General features: G+C 42.4%; 1 protein-coding gene across 1 annotated transcript in view; it reads left to right on the top strand.

The window, feature by feature from the left end:
- Nucleotides 1-19,576, top strand: part of LOC134571807 (cytochrome P450 2K6-like) — an 89,968-nt gene that overhangs the window by 63,408 nt on the left and 6,984 nt on the right. The window contains exons 10-11 of the mRNA XM_063430410.1: nt 8,902-9,086; nt 10,778-10,919. Of these exons, the coding sequence (XP_063286480.1) occupies nt 8,902-9,086; nt 10,778-10,919 (327 nt within the window). The remainder of the gene's footprint in view (nt 1-8,901; nt 9,087-10,777; nt 10,920-19,576) is intronic.

The raw sequence follows: 19,576 nt of genomic DNA, 5'->3' as shown, positions 1-19,576 counted from the left end.
ATCTTTCCTCCCATCCCTCACTTACTGTAGAGCTGTTGTCTGGACTCTGTGCTGTGTTGCTGCTCCCTCATGGATCAGTGAGTAGTAGAGAGAGGCAGGGATATGCTGTAACTTCCTATACCTGCCTCTCTCCACACACAGTGACCCCTACTGGCCGGTGCTGGTATTGCAGAGTAATCTCCATTTATTCTGAGAAAAATACCTGCATTTGTATTGCTGGTATTACTGCAATACCGGCACGGCCAGACAGCCTCAAATACCAGCTGTGCCAGTAAAATACCAGTTAGGTGGCAAACCTAAGAGTAGTGTGTAAAAAAAAAAAAATGTTTTTTTTTTTTAAATGGGCCTATTCCATGGGCCTGGGCCTGGAGCTGCAGCTCCATCAGCCCCTATGTTAATCCGGCCCTGGTTGGAACTCCTTCTTCTGATCAAACAATCATTTATTGAATATGGATTGTGAGCTGTGAAATAACCCTGTTGATGCTTCACTCGTAGCCGTTATTGGGTCTAGAGCTCCCACTGCTGACAAACAGTAAGGGGTAAATTATGTAAAACAAGCTTACTTGAGCTTCCTTTAGAGATTGGATTGGACTATAAATAAACTTTTTGTTTAAAGGAACCCTATAGCGCTAGGAATTCAGATGTGTTTTCCTAACGCTATAGTTCCCTGTTGGCCATGTAGGTGACAGGCCCCAACCTGCATGAAAAAAAAAAGGTAATTTTACTTACCTCTTCTCCCTTGCAGAGTCGGTCTCAGCGGCTAGTCCTGCCTCCTTAGCTGAGATCATTGAGATTGATGATCTCAGCCAATCCAATGCCATAGGAAAGCATTGGGAGGCTAGTGCACATGAGCAGCAAAATGCCACACTGTGCCAATCAGATGGTCTCTCTGATAGCAATAGCAGAGTTTTACTGTCAGTGTAACAGCCACGAGAAGCACTTAGACCCTTCATTGAAAACATTGCCATTCTGCGGAACAGCGATGCTTTCAGCTGCAGGGTGAAAATGGAGGAAACGTTCTCTATATGACTAAAACTCTGGGTTATGCCCATTACTTTGTTTGCAATTTCTTTTATTGAAAGTTTTTCATATTTTAAGTATTAATAAAACATGTTTAATATGTAATAATACAGCATATAAACATATGGGGGAAAAAAGGGGAACAAAAAAAAAATAAAAAAAATAAGCTATAATAATCATACACATATTTGACGAACATAATGTTACATTTTATTTTCTGTGGGATTAAGTCAGTTAGTGATAGACCCCATTTTCTCTAGGGAACAGTCTATCAGTTTGGTAATTTTGTTAAAAATATTACCTGTTAGTGTGTGAAATATTTCACACTCATTGGGGAACCATCGGTAAGTTTAAAAACAGGTTTATTCCTTATACCTATATAGTACAAGGGTTAGGGAAGATATTTACTGAAATATAAAATCATTGCTCCGAAAGCATTTTCTATGCATAAGCATTGGACTTTTCACGCCACCATTCTTTTGGAGGTGTACGGGGCTCTCTGACTCCGTACTGTGGGAAAAGGTGTCAGGACTAAAAAATTCAGGTCAGAATTGTATGCCAATCTGGTAATAAAATTACGAGAATAGTAAATAAATCTGTTACTAGATATAGTGAATGTAATTACAGTACATGTTTACAGTATGATTATTTTTCTATTCACAGCTCAGATATTTTATTGTGTTTTAAATCGAGATCTTTCAAATAGCCAAGTATTCCATTGCTGGTTCCCGTTTGATTATATTTATATACAACAAGACTGGGTGATGTACAAGTGAGTGCATAATCTAAAAATATAGATTAGTACAAACCAGTAATATGTCAATGCTTACTCTTATAGAATCTTCCACACATGGAGTAGTCAGATTACCATAAGTTAAAGTTAAGAGTAAAATAGTTGGTCTTCAAAATCTTTAACCCCTAAAACACATAGAAGATAAACATAGTGTAAAACCTCACAATGGACAGACAAAGTTGCAAAAATACTAAAAAAAATCTGAACGCCACAAGTGGCATTAGAAGGTAGGGAATAGGTCTCAGAGACCTAACTCCACAAGATCACCAGTAGTCTGTCCTAAAAGTCTGTACAATCTTCCATTCTTGAAATGGACAATAAATTCACTGAGTGCTTAGTTGTATAAAATCTTCCACAGATGTAGTAGTCAGGTTGATTACCATAAGTATCAGTGAAGAGCAAAATGGAAAATTGTACGCCTGCTGAAACAAGAGATGCTCCTTTTGATGCCAGGGATCCGGACACTGAACAGATTTTAGGACAGACTATTTGAGGTGACATCTTGTGGAGTTAGTGTAACATATTCATCCTCACCTTGCGGTCAACGGTCGTGCATCTGCATAACTAACTATTGCGGCATCTTAATGGACACCGGCCGCTGCGGATCCACGGCTAATTATACCCCCACATCCGCTCACGTGACTAACTACGTTGGTGTGCATGTGACGTCACGCACGCACCGCGCGAGCACGTTTTTGAGTCAAAGAGCGATCCCGGCCAATTAGAAAGGTAAAGCAGGTATAAAAACCTAGAATTGCCTTTCCTCATTGCCCTGTCATGGTTTCCCTAGTGGTTGTCCGAGAGTGCGTTCCTGATTCAAGTTTCTTCTGGTTTTTGACTTTGGCTTTGATTTTGACTTCCCTGTATTTCTGGTATCCCTGACCTCTGGCTTTCCTTTTTCGTTGTGTCCCTATCTGTGTCCCCTGACCTCGGCTAGCATCCTGACTATTCTTTGTTACGTTAGTCTGGCCATTTTAAGGCCCGGTAATACGTTACCTATTAGTCATCTGTGTGACACAATTCTACATGCTGGATCATATCAAAATATAGAAAGTACAGATACACCTCCTAGTGGATAGGACACACTTTTAGTGGGTAATAGTTAACAACAAAAAATTACCCTTGCACTAAATGTATGGCAGATAAGGACTCCTCCAGGTCCTCAATAGATATGGGTAAAAATGGATCTACGATACAATAATAACAGAAACAAACATAGCACAATACTGTTAACTTTTAAGGGGGAGTGGAAATTAAATAATAGTTCACACACACAAACCAAAATTGATTGAAGGCATATCATATAAGACGGTAAGTATCTCAGGGTAGATGGACCATCATCATATACATGGAAAGGAATAAAAAACAAAATAGTGCAGAGTATCTTGGTAAAAGAATACACTTTAATATAAAGGCACACTTACAATGTTGAAGTGGCAAACAGGCATATAGAATCAACCAGTCTCAGGATCACAGGATGAAACACAGGATCAACTTTTCCCAGTTGGAGTAGTAAAAGTAAATAAAACAGCCTAATACAAACAATAAAAAACTCTGAAACACTATAAAAAGCCCTACGCGTTTCGTTCAAATGTCCTTGAACTTCCTCAGGGGCAAAACGTCCTTCTGTTGTAGGTATATTCGTCCATGTAGTGCTGGTGGCCCTTTTTAAATCCATCTGATTGCGGCACGCCCGTGGACTCCTCCAATTATTAATTCGCTTCCGGGTTCGTCCGTCTGCAGTATTTCCGGGTGCGCACTGATGACGCAACCGAATATGCGACTCACGTCTATCTTCCGGAGTCATCTGTGCGTTCCACCTGATATGCGTTCCACCGCTCGTTGAGAGCAGGAAACAACCATGAATGAGAAAAATAATTTAACGATAATATGTAACAATCTTAATGATGTTTAGACATTGTAATATTTTATAAAAGGGATAAATCTCCCTCACATCTATCTATAAACCCTTAATAACAATATGGAGAAAATATATATAAATGAATAAATGGAATTACAAATAAAAATACAGTTAAGAGTGCATTGTATACCTCCATGTTTATATATACTTATTGACCCATCCTATATCCATCATAATTCAGGTTAAAGGCAAAAGAGGTACAAAAATGTGTATATATAAAAAATGTGTATATATAAAAAATTAAATATTATTAAAGAAAACAAACCAAATCAAAATCAACGTTAAGTCCCCTTGGTTGCATGGTTTGCAGGGTATGTATCCAATATCCCTCTCTTTTTCTCAATAATAGCATCAAATCACCTCCCCTATCATCTAGAGCTACTTGTTCGATGATGGTACATTGTAGGGTATTAAAGTTGAAAAGTGGGCATTTGTTGCAGTGCACCGGCACTGAGTGAGTTAACAAATGGTTTCTGATGTTACGTCTATGCTCCTGGAATCTAACTTTGGCCTTTCTTCCTGTCCTTCCCACATACTGCATCCCACACCCACATGTGAGTAGGTATACAACATGTGTCGAAAAACAGGACAGACTGCCTTTGATCTTAAACTTTTTCTTGTTGACTGTACTCTCAAAGCTTGTGGTGCTCTTGATTTTATGATTACAGCTGACACAACTCCCACATGTATGATAACCCTCTTTACATTTTGGTTTACTTTTTCCCAATCTGAAGGTACTTGGTGCCAAAATTTGTTTTAAATTGACTCCTCTCCTAAAAATAACTTTGGGGAGATGGGGAATCTGCTGGTTGAGATATTCATCCTCCCTCAGCAACCCCCAATGTTTTTTAATTGCTGAGGGAGGATGAATATCTCAACCAGCAGATTCCCCATCTCCCCAAAGTTATTTTTAGGAGAGGAGTCAATTTAAAACAAATTTTGGCACCAAGTACCTTCAGATTGGGAAAAAGTAAACCAAAATGTAAAGAGGGTTATCATACATGTGGGAGTCTGTCCTGTTTTTCGACACATGTTGTATACCTACTCACATGTGGGTGTGGGATGCAGTATGTGGGAAGGACAGGAAGAAAGGCCAATCCTGAGACCGGTTGATTCTATATGCCTGTTTGCCACTTCAACATTGTAAGTGTGCCTTTATATTAAAGTGTATTCTTTTACCAAGATACTCTGCACTATTTTGTTTTTTATTCCTTTCCATGTATATGATGATGGTCCATCTACCCTGAGATACTCACCGTCTTATATGATATGCCTACAATCAATTTTGGTTTGTGAGTGTGAACTATTATTTAATTTCCACTCCCCCTTAAAAGTTAACAGTATTATGCTATGTTTGTTTCTGTTATTATTGTATCGTAGATCCATTTTTACCCATGCTGGATCATATAGTAATCCTGATAGTTAGGTCTCTGAGACCTATTCTCTACATTTTAATGCCACTTGTGGCATGCAGATTTGTTTTAATATTTTTGCAACTTTATCTGTCCATTGTGAGGTTTTACACTATGTTTATCTTCTATATGTTTTAAGTGATTAAAGATGTTTAAGACCAACCATTTCACTGTTAACTGATACTTATGGTAATTATTCTGACTACTACATCTGGGTAAGGTTCTATACAACTAAGAACTCAGTGAATGTATGGTCCATTTCACTTGACATTTTACTAGTGTTTTACACTCAATCTGGATTGTACTAATCTATATTTTTTGATTCTGCACTCACTTGTACATCACACACTCTTGTTTTATATTCTACATGTTTGCTTCGGAGTTTCAGCATTAACCTGCGTGTTGGTGGCAGGGCCGCCATCAGGGGGTGACAACCATGACGGTTGTCACGGGCCCGGCGGCCCTGGGGGGCCCGGACTGCTCTGGCAGTCCTGGGCCCCACTTTCCCTCCCTGCACACATAGATAGCGAATATCGCTATCTATGTGTGCAGCCGCGGGCCCCCGGCTCCCTGTTACCGCAGAGGGGGCCCAGGCAGCACACAGCTTCTTCTCTCTTGTAATAACTCTCGCGAGACCCGGTTGCCATGGCAACGCTCCGCGGGTCTCGCGAGAGTTATTGGAACAGAGGAGAGAACAGAGGAGAGAAGAGAGGCTGTGTGCTGCCTGGGCCCCCTCTGCGGTAAAGGGGAGCCGGGGGGCCCCCCACCGGACCACCAGGGATCATGGAATCTCCCCCCTCCCTGGACAAGGTAAGCAGGGAGGGGGGAGAAACCATTTAATTAAAATAAATTAAAAAAATTATGTAAAAAATTTTCCCCCTTCCTCTGAGTCCCACCGGGTGGCCCATGCACTTAGGGCCACCCGGAGGGCTTGTATCAGCAGGGGCCCGGTCGGGCGCTCTTTCCCCCCACGACCGGGCCCCTTGCTTTCCGGCAGCCGGCTGGGAGGGAGTGAGGATGGGGGATCCTCACTCCCATCATCCTCAGGCACCACACTGGACCCCAGGGAATCCACCCTCCAGCAAAAGGTAGGAAACTGGAGGGTGGGTTTAAAAATGTACATTTTACAAGTGTGTCAGTATGTCTGTGTGTCAGTATGTCTGTGTGTCAGTATGTCTGTTTGTCTGTGTGTCAATATATCTGTCTGTGTGTCTGTATGTGTCTGTTTGTCTGTGTGTCAGTATGTCTGTGTGTCTGTGTGTCAATATATCTGTGTGTGTCAGTAGGTCTATCTGTGTGTCAAAATATTTGTGTGTGTGTCAGTATGTCTATGTGTGTGTGTCAGTATGTCTGTCAGTGCATGTGCATGCATGTGTCAGTCTCTGTATGTGTCTGTGTGTGTCAGTATATGTGCCTGGATGTGTGTCAGTATTTCTCAGTGTATATGGGTGTCAGTGTGTCTGTCAGTGTGTGTGTGTGTGTGTGTCAGTATCTCGGTCAGTGTATGTGCCTGTGTGTGGGTGTCAGTATTTCTGTCAGTGTATGTGTGTCAGTATGTTGATCAGTGTGTGTGTCAGTATGTCTGTATATGAGCCTGTGTGTGTCTGTCAGTACGTCTACCAGTGTATGTGTCTGTGTGTGTCAATATATATGCACCTGTGTGTCAGTATGTCTGTCAGTGTATGTGCCTGCTTATCTGTATGTAGTCAGTGTATGTATCTGTGTATCTGCTTGTGTGTCAGAGTATGTACCTGTGCATCTGAGCCGCAGCTTTATATACAAATACACCCCTCCATTCAAACTTCAACACTACATACAAGCACACTCCTACATTCAAAAACAAACACTACACATAAATGCACACTTGCATTCAAACTCCAGTACCACATACAAACACATTAACACAAACATACTTCATACAAACACATGCTTACATTCAAACACACAAACAGTGCTAAATACAACCCTGCAAGCATGGGAAATTGGTAGAGCCCCACCTGTCAAAGCATTGTTGGAGTTGCACGACAGATGGGGTTCTACCTTTAGTCCAATCTTGCAATTGGGTGTCCCAATAAAATTCATTCTATTTAATGCCGCCACTGCATTGGGATGGATGCCGTGATTGCATACCAGGGAGTGAGGGGCGACGGTGGCAGGGCCCAGGGGGCCCAAGCAAGCGCTTGCCCAGGGTCCAGTCGTTATTAAAGACGGCCCTGCACACACACACTGCATACACTGACACAACACACACACTGCATACACTGACACAACACACACACTGCATACACTGACACAACACACACTCTGCATACACTAACACAACACACACTGCATACACTGACACAACACACTCTGCATACACTGACACAACACACTCTGCATACACTGACACAAGACACACTCTGCAAACACTGACACAACACACACTCTGCAAACACTGACACAACACACACTCTGCAAACACTGACACAACACACACTCTGCAAACACTGACACAACACACACTCTGCAAACACTGACACAGCACACACTGCATACACGAATACAACACACACACACTGCATACACTAACACACACACTGCATACACTAATACAATACACACACTGCATTCACTAATACAACATGCACTCTGCATACACTACACACTAACACACTCACTGCATCCACTATACTGACACACACTCTGCATTCACTACACTAACACACACTCTGCATCCGCTACACACTAACACACTCTCTGCATCCGCTACACATTTAACACTCTGCATTCACTACACTAACACACACTCTGCATCCGCTACACATTAACACACACTCTGCATCCGCTACACATTAACACACACTCTGCATCCGCTACACATTAACACACACTCTGCATTCACTACAAATTTACACACACTACATTCATTACACTGACACTCTCTGCATTCACTACACCCTAACACACACTCTGCATTTATTACACCCTAACACACACTCTGCATTTATTACACACTAACACACACTCTGCATTTATTACACACTAACACACACTCTGCATTCACTAAACTATGCACACACTCTGCATTCACTATACTGACACACACTCTGCATTCACTATACTGACACACACTCTGCATTCACTACACTAACATACACTCTGCATTAACTGTACACACAGCATCCACTACACAAACATCCTGTATTCACATTACACACACTACATCCACCATAAATTGAAACACTCTGCATTCACTATACACAGACACTGCGTCTAATACACACACTACATCCACTACATCCACTAAACACATTTCATATAGTACATACAAACACTACATCCACTACACAAACACACACTACATCCACTACTCAAACACACACTACATCCACTACTCAAACACACTCTATGTTCACTATACACACTGCATCCGCTACACAAACACACACTCTGCATTCACTGCACAAACAGTATCTAATACACACAAACACTACATCCATTACACACATTCTAATTTACTTCCACCATACACACCACATTCAGTCCTGCATCATTGTCAACGGACTAGGTAGGGCGTGGGCGGGCCCGGGAGGGAGGGGGGGGGGGGGGGGCCCAGACCTTGTGCTTTGTCAGGGGCCCCAAAATTTCTGATGGCAGCCCTGGTTGGTGGTATTTAAGGTTGCCACTATTATATCTTGCATGTTGGTTATATTTATAACAGCTGGACTGGAAAATAAACGTATTGCTTAAAACAAATATCAATTTTTATTCAGAAAAAATTCAAGATGAAATAGACAATGTGATCGGAACTGAGCGCCTTCCACAGTGGGATGACCAGAAGAATCTGCAATACTGTTTGGCAGCGGTACATGAAGTTCAACGATTTGGCAACATTCTTCAAACCCTGGCCCATTCCACATTAACAGACACCCACTTCAGAGGTTATTTCATCCCAAAGGTAATTAGTAGATCTAACACTCGGGTAATTGTTGCTTTCATTTGAATTTTTTTCAGCCATCAGCTACATACATTTACAATGATTTACATAGCGCCAACAGATCATGGACCACTGTGCAATCAGCAAACAAGACAAACAATTCTAACAAAACATGTTTGATATCAATAGGTAGGCTAATGTCAGGATCCCGCAGGCGGCTGCGAGGGGAGGCTGCAGTCTGTTCGCGGCACTCACCCTCCAGCTGTCCGCAGTCCCCTTCCTGGTGTGCGCTCGGCGGGCGGCATCCTCCCAGCCATGGATGTCGCCCGCGTCTTCCTCTATGTCTCCCAGCGGCAGCATACATGACGCTGCACGCTGGGAGACCGCCAATTTTAATAAACGCCGGGGTCAGCCACCTGACCCGGCGTTAAAGGCACAGTGCCTCAATCACAGTGGGTGGTCTAGATATCTCCCACGTGTGATTGTTAATTCTGATTGGAAATTATCCAATCAGAACTAACCTATGGATTTAAATACTTACCTTTCCTGTTCCTCTCTGCCCTGTTGTGGTCTTTGCTTGCTAGTATTGCTACTGAACTTGTGTTTCTGGTTACGTACTCTCTGGCTTGTTTATCTGACTTTGTGACTTTCTCCTACCCTTTGACCTCGGCTTGTTTCTCGTTATTCTGTCTTCTGGTTCCCCTTACTCGGCTTGTCTCCTGACTATTCTTTGTGTGCTTAGCCCGGCCACTCTAAGGTCCGGTACTGCACCTTTTCTGTGTGTGTGTTAGCGTGTTTGGTTCCCGGAATCGTGACAGCTAAGAGGGAACTACCCAAACTGCTCATGGTCTAAATGGATGAGGGACAAGGAGAAGTGAAGAAATCAAGTGACTTGGATATTCTCGAAAAGCTGGGAGTGAGGTTAGGGAGGAGGGAGCACAGCAGATGAGAGCAGGTGTGAGTTGATAGGTTTCTCTAATGAATTTTGTTTTTAAGATTTTTTTGAAGGACTGCAGAGGTGGGGAGTCTAATGTGGTGCAGGAGGGCATTCCATAAGGAAGGGGCAGCCCTGGACCATCCTGAAGGTATAAGTCAATCGTGCAGGTATAATACAGTAAATGGTTGTCAGTCAACAAAAAAAGCAAGTTGCATCAACCAGCACACGTGACCTAGGCAGCCTGGAACTCTACTCCAGGCTGCCTTATGTAAATTATGTGCGTAATTTACATCTGTCGTCAGTGCTCACAGCATGCTGGCAACACATGTAAAAATCTTCCCCCTTGCAGGCAGAGTGCCTCAGATTGCACACATGCCCTCTGAGCCCGCAAAATGAGAAGCTTGTGATTGGTGCTGGGATGACATCAGGATGGGCAATGGAAGACAGAGCTGTGAGCTTTGCTCAGCGCTGGTTTCCTGGTAAGTATAAAATAAAACTTTTTACAGGTTTTATAAGGGGGGGAGACAATGACCTATAGGGCACTATAAAGTAAAATAAAATAAAAAAAGTGGTAACACTGAGTAACCCTAATATGCTAAAGTTTTACATTTACTGAGTAACCCTGAAATACTCATTGTACCATAACCACTACAATACGCAGTAGTTCTTATAGACCTCAGAATGTCCCTTTAATTCCTAAGTTCTCTGATTATTGTGTTCATTAACGGAATGTAACTGTAAATTGAAACTGTAACCAAGTTTCCTTTTATGCTAGGGAACACAAGTTATCCCACTCTTCACATCGGTTCTTTATGATGAAACTCAATGGGAGACACCATACGAGTTCAATCCAAATCATTTTCTCGACTCCAATGGAAAGTTTTTGAAGAAAGATGCATTCTTCGCTTTCTCCAAAGGTAATGTAGGAACTGGCATGGGTTATTATAGGTTTAAGAAATATACCTGGTTATAAGTTTATTTTAACCCCTCCATACAGCATTCATGTATAAATGATTGCCAGTGTCTGCATCCATACCCGCAATTATGTATACACAATTACAAATGTTACAAATTTTGGGCTCCCTTGCAGCCCTGCTACGCAGCACCATAGTGTGATCTAGATAACTCCCTGCATGGCACTGTGCTGCTCACTCTACTGGCTGCCCTCTGGCTGAGAGCAGCTCTCGGCAAGTGCTCTCTCCTGATCAGAGACCAGAAGGGAGCATTCTATGTGGTCTGCTCTCAGCCAGAGGGCAGATTCCACAGGCAGCCCAAAGGACTACCACGGAAACTGCTGGACCACCAATGATGACCAGAGCCCTCTCACTGCTTAAAAAAAAAAGCTGGAGGGGGGAATTAAGTAAATAAAAAAAAGAGTAACAATGTGTGGGGAGGCTGAATAGGGAAATAAGTATAATCTGCCACCCAGACACTCAACCAGTCAAATCACTCCCTCCACCCACACACACATTAAGTCACCCGGACATATCAGACCCCCCCACACACAGTAAGTCACTCTATCACATCACCTCTCCCACACACAGTTACCCTGTCATATCTTCCCCTCCCACACACACATTATTATTATTATTATTATTGCCATTTATATAGCGCCAACAGATTCCGTAGCGCTTTACAATATTATGAGAGGGGATTTAACTATAAATAGGACAATTACAAATAAACTTACAGGAACAATAGGTTGAAGAGGACCCTGCTCAATCGAGCTTACATTCTATAGGAGGTAGGGTGTAAAACACATTAGGACAGGAATTTGCAATCAAATAAGGTGGGCTGCCCTTTAGGAGAGGGCAAGAGACAGGTATGTGAGGTAGGGGTTAGTCTTGGAGGCCATAAGCTTTCCTAAAGAGATGGGTTTTAAGGCACTTCTTAAAAGATGCAAGACTAGGGGAGAGTCTGATGGCGGTAGGCAGGCTATTCCATAGGAAGGGAGCCGCCCGCGAGAAGTCCTGCAAGCGCGAGTTGGCCGTACGGGTGCGGACAACGGACAGGAGGTGGTCACGGGCAGAGTGGAGAGAACGAGAAGGGACATACCTATGGATCTGTGAGGAGATATAAGAGGGGCTAGAGTTGTTCAGTGCTTTATAGGTGTGAGTTAGTACCTTGAATGGACTCCTATAGCATACAGGAAGCCAATGTAAGGACTGGCAGAGGGGTGAGGTGTGAGAGAAACGACTAGAGAGGAAAATCAATCTAGCAGCAGCATTCATTACGGACTGTAGGGGTGCAGTACGGCTATTGGGAAGACCAATCAGGAGAGGGTTACAATAATCCATGCGGGAAATTACTAGAGCATGGACAAGCACCTTGGTAGTATCTGGTGCAAGAAAGGGGCGGATGCGGGCTATGTTTTTAAGATGCAATTCATTCACCCTGTTTCTTCACCCCCTCCTGCACACACACACACGTCATCCTGTCACATCAACCACCACACACATTCACTTAGTCATCTTACCACATAATCCCCTACCTCACGCACAGTCACATTATCCACCCTCCTTCACATACACGCTCTAGGTCACATCAACCCTCTTTAGACAAACACACTCAGTCACCCTGCCACCTACTCCCCACTTACACACACAGTAAATCTTACATCAACCTCATCCTCCACACACACACACACACTCACCATGTCACAGTCATCCCCCACCTCGGCACGCATACACAGACACCCTACACACTACCTACTCACCCACAGTCACCATGTCACATCACAACTCACACAGAGTTACAGTCATTCCACACACTTACCCCTCACACACAGTAACATTGCCAAAGCTGTCACACTCACTCTGTTACAGTCGACTGTCACACTCACTGTGTCACAACTACCCTATAACGGTCACCCTCGAACACACAGACACCCCTAGGCACATGCACCACTCCACAGACAGTAACCCTCATACTCACATAATCACTTCTCACACACACACAACACAGCCACATTGTAAACATAACACATGCAACAACACCACAAGCAGCCTCAATAAATATGCTCACAGACACAGAGATACACATATGCATTGCATTGCAGGCACAGTCAAGGGTACACATACACACATATATACACTCTTGTATTTGGGTAGAATAAACATTTGTACGTTATCTCTTGGAAGACATCATGATCTTAAGAGGATAGTAAAAATCTTGTATAATGTCTGAGATATTAAGTTATTGCAGGTGTTACATCTACTGAGAGGGGATATGATAACATTATACAAATATATTCGGGGCCAATACAAACCATTGCGTGGAAATCTAGTCACAAACCGGACTTTACATAGGACACGAGGTAATGCGTTTAGACTGGAAGAAAGAAGATTTCGTCTAAGGCAAAGGAAAGGTTTTTTTTACTGTAAGAACAATAAGGATGTGGAATTTTCTGCCTGAAGAAGTGGTTTTATCAGAGTCCATACAGATGTTCAAACAGCTACTAGATGGATACTTGCAAAAACAGAATATTTAAGGATATAATCTTTCAATGTAGGGTAATAACTGCTTGATCCAAGGATAAATCTGACGGCCATTATGGGGTCAAGAAGGAATTTTTTTCTTAGCTTGTTGCAAAATTGTGCTTCAAACTGGGTTTTTTTGCCTTCTTTTGGATCAACAGCAAAAAACAAATGTGAGGAAGGCTAAACTTGATGGACGCAAGTCTCTTTTCAGCTATGTAACTATGTACTGAAAAACTCCAGTAGTTTCATTCTCCAGGTCCCCAAACCATCTGAGTGTAAGAGGAGAGCTGAGGGTGGGGTGGGAATGCATGTTTTCTGGTGTTTTACAGAAGGAGTAAAATATTGTATCCCATAACACCAACAGGCATGTGACTGGTCAACTAAATGGTGCCACTAATCAGAGCCAAATATGTTCTCATCCTTTCTCATACAATTTTTCATTGTATGATAGCACCCCAAATATTTTAGTTTCCCAAGATATCTATGACACTTTAGAGTTATAACTTACTTGGGTTTTATGCACTTAGATCTTGCGTGAGGTTTCCACTATCATTTAGTGATCACATAGGGTGGGCCACACTCCGGGGTTTGCCACATACCTTGTAAGACTTGACATTGCATTACAACAATATGTTAACCTTTATCACTCTTCTGTATGTGATACCATGGCACAAACTCTACAAATGTCCACTTGGTCTCTCTCTCTCATATGATTATCTCCACATAAAGTTGCCTTGTGACAATGTGTTCATGCAAGATATACATCCCTACACTCAAACCTGCATTCCTGTTAAGCCCTTTATGGATATATTAGAGTAGGGCTCGACAAATCCCATGCGCCAGGTCGCAGCGGCGTCTCCAGGATTTATATTTAGGGGGAGCACATAAGGGGCAGGGACAAAAGTAAGGGGGCAGTTATAAAACATGTGTGCGTGTGTGTATATATATATATATATATATATATATATATATATATATATATATAGTTGTTATGGTACTTTTTAGCAGTAAACCAAAATGTTTAAATGTCTATCTGTTCCTGTCCAAATTAAGAAAATTGAATTGCGTATATACGCTGAAGTAATTAAGTCTGACACACGGAGTTCAGGTTAAAATAACTTCGAGAAAATTTATTGGCAAGTGAAGAAAAGCGGGCGCGCAGACCCTTTTAAGAGGCATTTTGCGTCATCATTGATTATCAGAATATCAGTAAATACACATCATTAATTGGATTAATTGTTAAGTGTCTGGATTAGTGTCCACCTATCAATATAATTAATTGGCTCAAAAACTAAGTGGTTAGCTATGTGTCCACCCACCGAGAGGTGGTATTGTTTGGACACGGGTGGGGACAAGGGGCTCAAGCGCCATTTCCCTTAGCATGAGGTTTACTCGGTGGAAAGGGGGGCTTGAGCGTCATTTTACACTGTCATGATGTCAGGTCTGTGGTCAGGTGCAAGGTCTCTTATGAATAGAACATTTCATTACTACAGTGTTCTCATGGCCTTCAATTTATACTATGTTGCGAGTTAGGGGAAATTCAGCAGTTCCTGAGTTAGTCATGTCTTTATAGAAAATACAGTCTTTGTCCATTGTGTTAGATGTGCTGGGAAATTCTGTCATGTAATGTAGTTTTAAAATGAAGAAGTCAGGTTATGAGGACAAAATGGAGGATTTGTCACAGTATGAAGTTAAAATGGAGTTAGTGCAATAATTCAATACAAGTTCAATAAAGATTTTTAAGAATTCTACATCATATATATATATATATATATATATATATATATATATGTATGTATGTATGTATGTACATATATGTGTGTGTGTATATCATATATGTATGACACACACACACATATGTATGTATACAGTAGTGTAGATTTGATTTGCCGTATTAGTCCAGTAGACAAGATGCCAAAATGTTTGGCATTTTATATATATATATATATATATATATATATATATATATATATATATATATACACACACACACACACACACACAAACAAACACACACACACACACACGCGCATGCATACATACATATTCAGGGCTCGACAAATCCCAGGTCGCCATTGCGACTAGTCATTTCACCCTGGAGGCGGCACGCAAGGGAGCAGTAACCTTCTTGAAGTTCCTCTGTTCTATTGCGCGTGGTTTAGTGACATAACGTTACTCTGGCCCTGGCATCACTACAGAGAGCGCACAGAGGAGCAGAGAGAAACTGCAGGAAGATTGAGAGGAGACACACTGGCTGCCAGGGAAAGATCCACTCAGGTCTCCCAAAGGTAGGGAAGCTGGGTGGATTTAAATAAAAATAACTAGCAATTTGTTAATGTGTGTGTGTGTCTCAGTCAGACAGAGTGTGTCTGTCAATGTATGTCTGTCAGAATGCGTGCGTGTCTGTCAGTGTTTGTCTAAGTCAGAGATTGGGGGCTGAGCTTACATACGGGGAGGCGATCTTCCATGCAGGGGCAGAGCTTGTGTGCCGGGGAAGCTGCTGCACAGAGGGCCCTGGTGCAAAAACAGTTTTGGGCCCCAGAAGACACATACCCATCTGGTGGCCACTCGATGGGCCCCAATATAACAGCAACACTGTCTGTAGTTCCACCGCTGCGCCTTCCAAATTACAGGCAAGACACCTTTTCAGGGAAACTGAAAAAGTTTTTCAGGAGATGCAAGATAATGTTCCATGTTGTTTAGAAGGGGCTGTGGTGAAGTGTGTGTGTATAGAGGAGTCTGTTTATGGTGTACTATGTGTAACTAGGGGCTGTAGTGTGAGCACATGCTCATGCATAGGAGCTTTTGAGATTGTGTGTGTGTGTGTGTGCTGAAAGGGCCTGTAAAGTGTGTGCGTATTCATCTAGGAACTGCAGTGTGAGTGTATGTGTATTGGGGTTGCATTGTGTGCTTATCAAGGAGCTGCAGTGTGTATGTATGTGTGTGTGTGTATGTATATATGTGTATATATATATATATATATATATATATAGATAGATAGATAGATAGATAGATAGATAGATAGATAGATGAGATTTGGGGTGTCATAGGGTGAAGTATGTGTGTGGGGTGAAGGTATGTGGGGAAGAAGTGTGTGTCAGGGGTGCACTGTGTGTGTATGAAAAGGTGCACTCTGTGTTGGTGGGAGTGTACTGTATGTGGGGATTTTACTGTCTGTGAGGGTGTACTGTGTACTGTCTTCAGGGGGGTGTAGAGAGTGACATAATTGTTTAAAAAGAAAACAAAGAAAATTACCCTTTCCCGATCTTACCTTGCAGGGAGGGGGTGGCACAATCAGATTTGTGGTGGTTGAGAATGCTCCTTATCCATCGGGTACAGGGGAGGTCTCAAGATAAAAGGTATCTCTCTTGGAGCTCAAGCAATTACACAGACTGACCCATTCACATACACAGTCTGCCCCCCTTACACACACAGACTGACCCATCCATACACACACACACACACACACAGACTAACCCCCACACACAGACTGACACATACAGACACACACACAGACTGCACCCCCACACACAGACTGCACCCCCACACACAGACTGACCCACCCCACACAGAGTGACCCATGCACACACAGACTGCACCCATACACACACAGACTGGACCCACACACACACACAGACTGACCCATACACACACAGACTGAACCCCCACACACAGACTGATCCATACATACACAGACTAAGCCCCACACACACAGACTGACCAACCCCACACAGACATAATCCTCCCACACAGACTGATCTATACACACATACAGACTGACCCATACATACATATACATACACACAGACTGACCCATACATACAGAGACTTAACCCCACACACAGACTGACCCCCCCCCCCCACACACACACAGACTGACCCATACACACATAGACTGAGCCTCCTACACACAGACTGAACCCCCCTACACAGACTAAACCATACATACACAGATTTACCCCCCCCCCCCACACACACACACACATACATGGATGTGTGCCAAACGTAGTGTCAATACCAGATAAAGATAAAAACCACTTCACCCACCTCGACAAGGGGGTGACTAAAACTGGACTGTGTGGCGAGATTAACAGTTGATGAGATTGGGATGGAATTTCGTCTATGGAAACGTGTTTTCAGGCATTGCATGGCGTGATAATGCAACGGGCCCGGGAAGATCGCCTGAATGGAGGAGGATAGGAGGCTCACAATCCGTGCCAACATACAGCGCAAGATCAATTCCTTATGTAGGATCTTGTGAATCTCCTTTTGGATTGCCGAGACCTTTGTTGTTGGAAGTCGAAGTGTACAGACCTTGAGTCGATGTCGAGGCCCAGGAATTGTACACATTGAGCTGGCGAATTTTGTGCGGTTTACGATGAAACCCAGAGATTCGAACACCTTCACAGAGTATGCTGTCTGTGACACCAATTGTTGTCATATCTGACTGTCGTCTAGATACACTATGCATCGGGTGCCCAATCCTCGAATGTGGGCTATCACTGGTTTCACAATCTTCATAAAGCACGACGGTGCTGAGCTTAGTCCGAATGGAAGGCAAGTGAATTGCCAAGGTGGTTCTTTCCATAGGAATCTCAGGAAAGGACGACTGCCGTCGTGCATTTCTTGGAATTCAAGATCAGAGACAACATGGATTTATTTCAGGGAGATCATGCCAAACTAATCTTATTGATTTTTTTTGATTGAGTAACTAAAATTATAGATCAGGGTGGTGCAGTAGACATTGCTTACCTAGATTTCAGTAAGGCTTTTGACACTGTTGCACATAGAAGGCTTATCAATAAACTGCAATATTTAAGTTTGGATTCCAATATTGTTGAATAGGTAAGGCAGTGGCTGAATGACAGGCAACAGAGGGTTGTAGTCAATGGAGTATATTCGACGCTTGGGCTTGTCACCAGTTGGGTACCTCAGGGATATGTACTTGGACCCATTCTTTTTAATATTTTTATTAGTGATATTGCAGAAGGTCTTGATGATAAGGTATGTCTTTTTGCTGATGATACTAAGATATGTAACAGGGTTGATGTTCCAGGAGGGATAAACCAAATGGCTAATGATTTAGATAAACTAGAAAAATGGTCAGAGTTGTGGCAACTGACATTTAATGTGGATAAGTGCAAGATAATGCATCTTGGACGTAAAAATATACAAAACACAACGAGGGAACCGGCTGGTGGTCTAAATAAAGAGAAATAAAGAGAAATATAGTGTAATACAGTTTTACAATATTAACACTGCGCAATATGAAATGCACTCACAGAATCTCGGACAGTTCAGGCATATATGGTGCCACCCCTGATGATATGGGGGGCTGGGGAAATCCCCTGGACACTTCCACTCAAAATGCAGGACTCCGCGTGAAGGTATTAAAAAAGCGGCTTTAATTGGATAAAAATATATAAAATAAATACAAAAATCTTGGACGTAAAAACCCAAGGGCAGAGTACAGAATATTTGATAGAGTCCTAACTTCAACATCTGAGGAAAGGGATTTAGGGGTGATTATTTCTGATGATTTAAATTTAGGCAGACAATGTAATAGAGCAGCAGGAAATGCTTGCAGAATGCTTGGTTGTATAGGGAGTGTTCAACAGAACACTGGTGAGACCTCACTTGGAGTATTGTACGCAGTACTGGAGACCGTATCTTCAGAAGGATATTGATACCTTAGAGAGAGTTCAGAGAAGGGCTACTAAACTGGTTCATGGATTGCAGGATAAAACTTACCAGGAAAGGTTAAAGGATCTTAACATGTATAGCTTGGAGGAAAGACGAGACAGGGGGGATATGATAGAAACATTTAAATACATAAAGGGAATCAACACAGTAAAGGAGGAGACTATATTTAAAAGAAGAAAAACTACCACAACAAGAGGACATAGTCTTAAATTAGAGGGACAAAGGTTTAAAAAATATATCAGGAAGTATTACTTTACTGAGAGGGTAGTGGATGCATGGAATAGCCTTCCAGCTGAAGTGGTAGAGGTTAACACAGTAAAGGAGTTTAAGCATGCGTGGGATAGGCATAAGGCTATCCTAACTATAAGATAAGGCCAGGGACTAATAAACGT

Source organism: Pelobates fuscus, chromosome 8 (assembly GCF_036172605.1).
Source record: "Pelobates fuscus isolate aPelFus1 chromosome 8, aPelFus1.pri, whole genome shotgun sequence".
NCBI classification, from domain to species: Eukaryota; Metazoa; Chordata; class Amphibia; order Anura; family Pelobatidae; genus Pelobates; species Pelobates fuscus.
The sequence above is the reverse complement of the archived record's forward strand: the minus strand, read 5'-3'. Positions and strand labels throughout refer to the sequence as shown.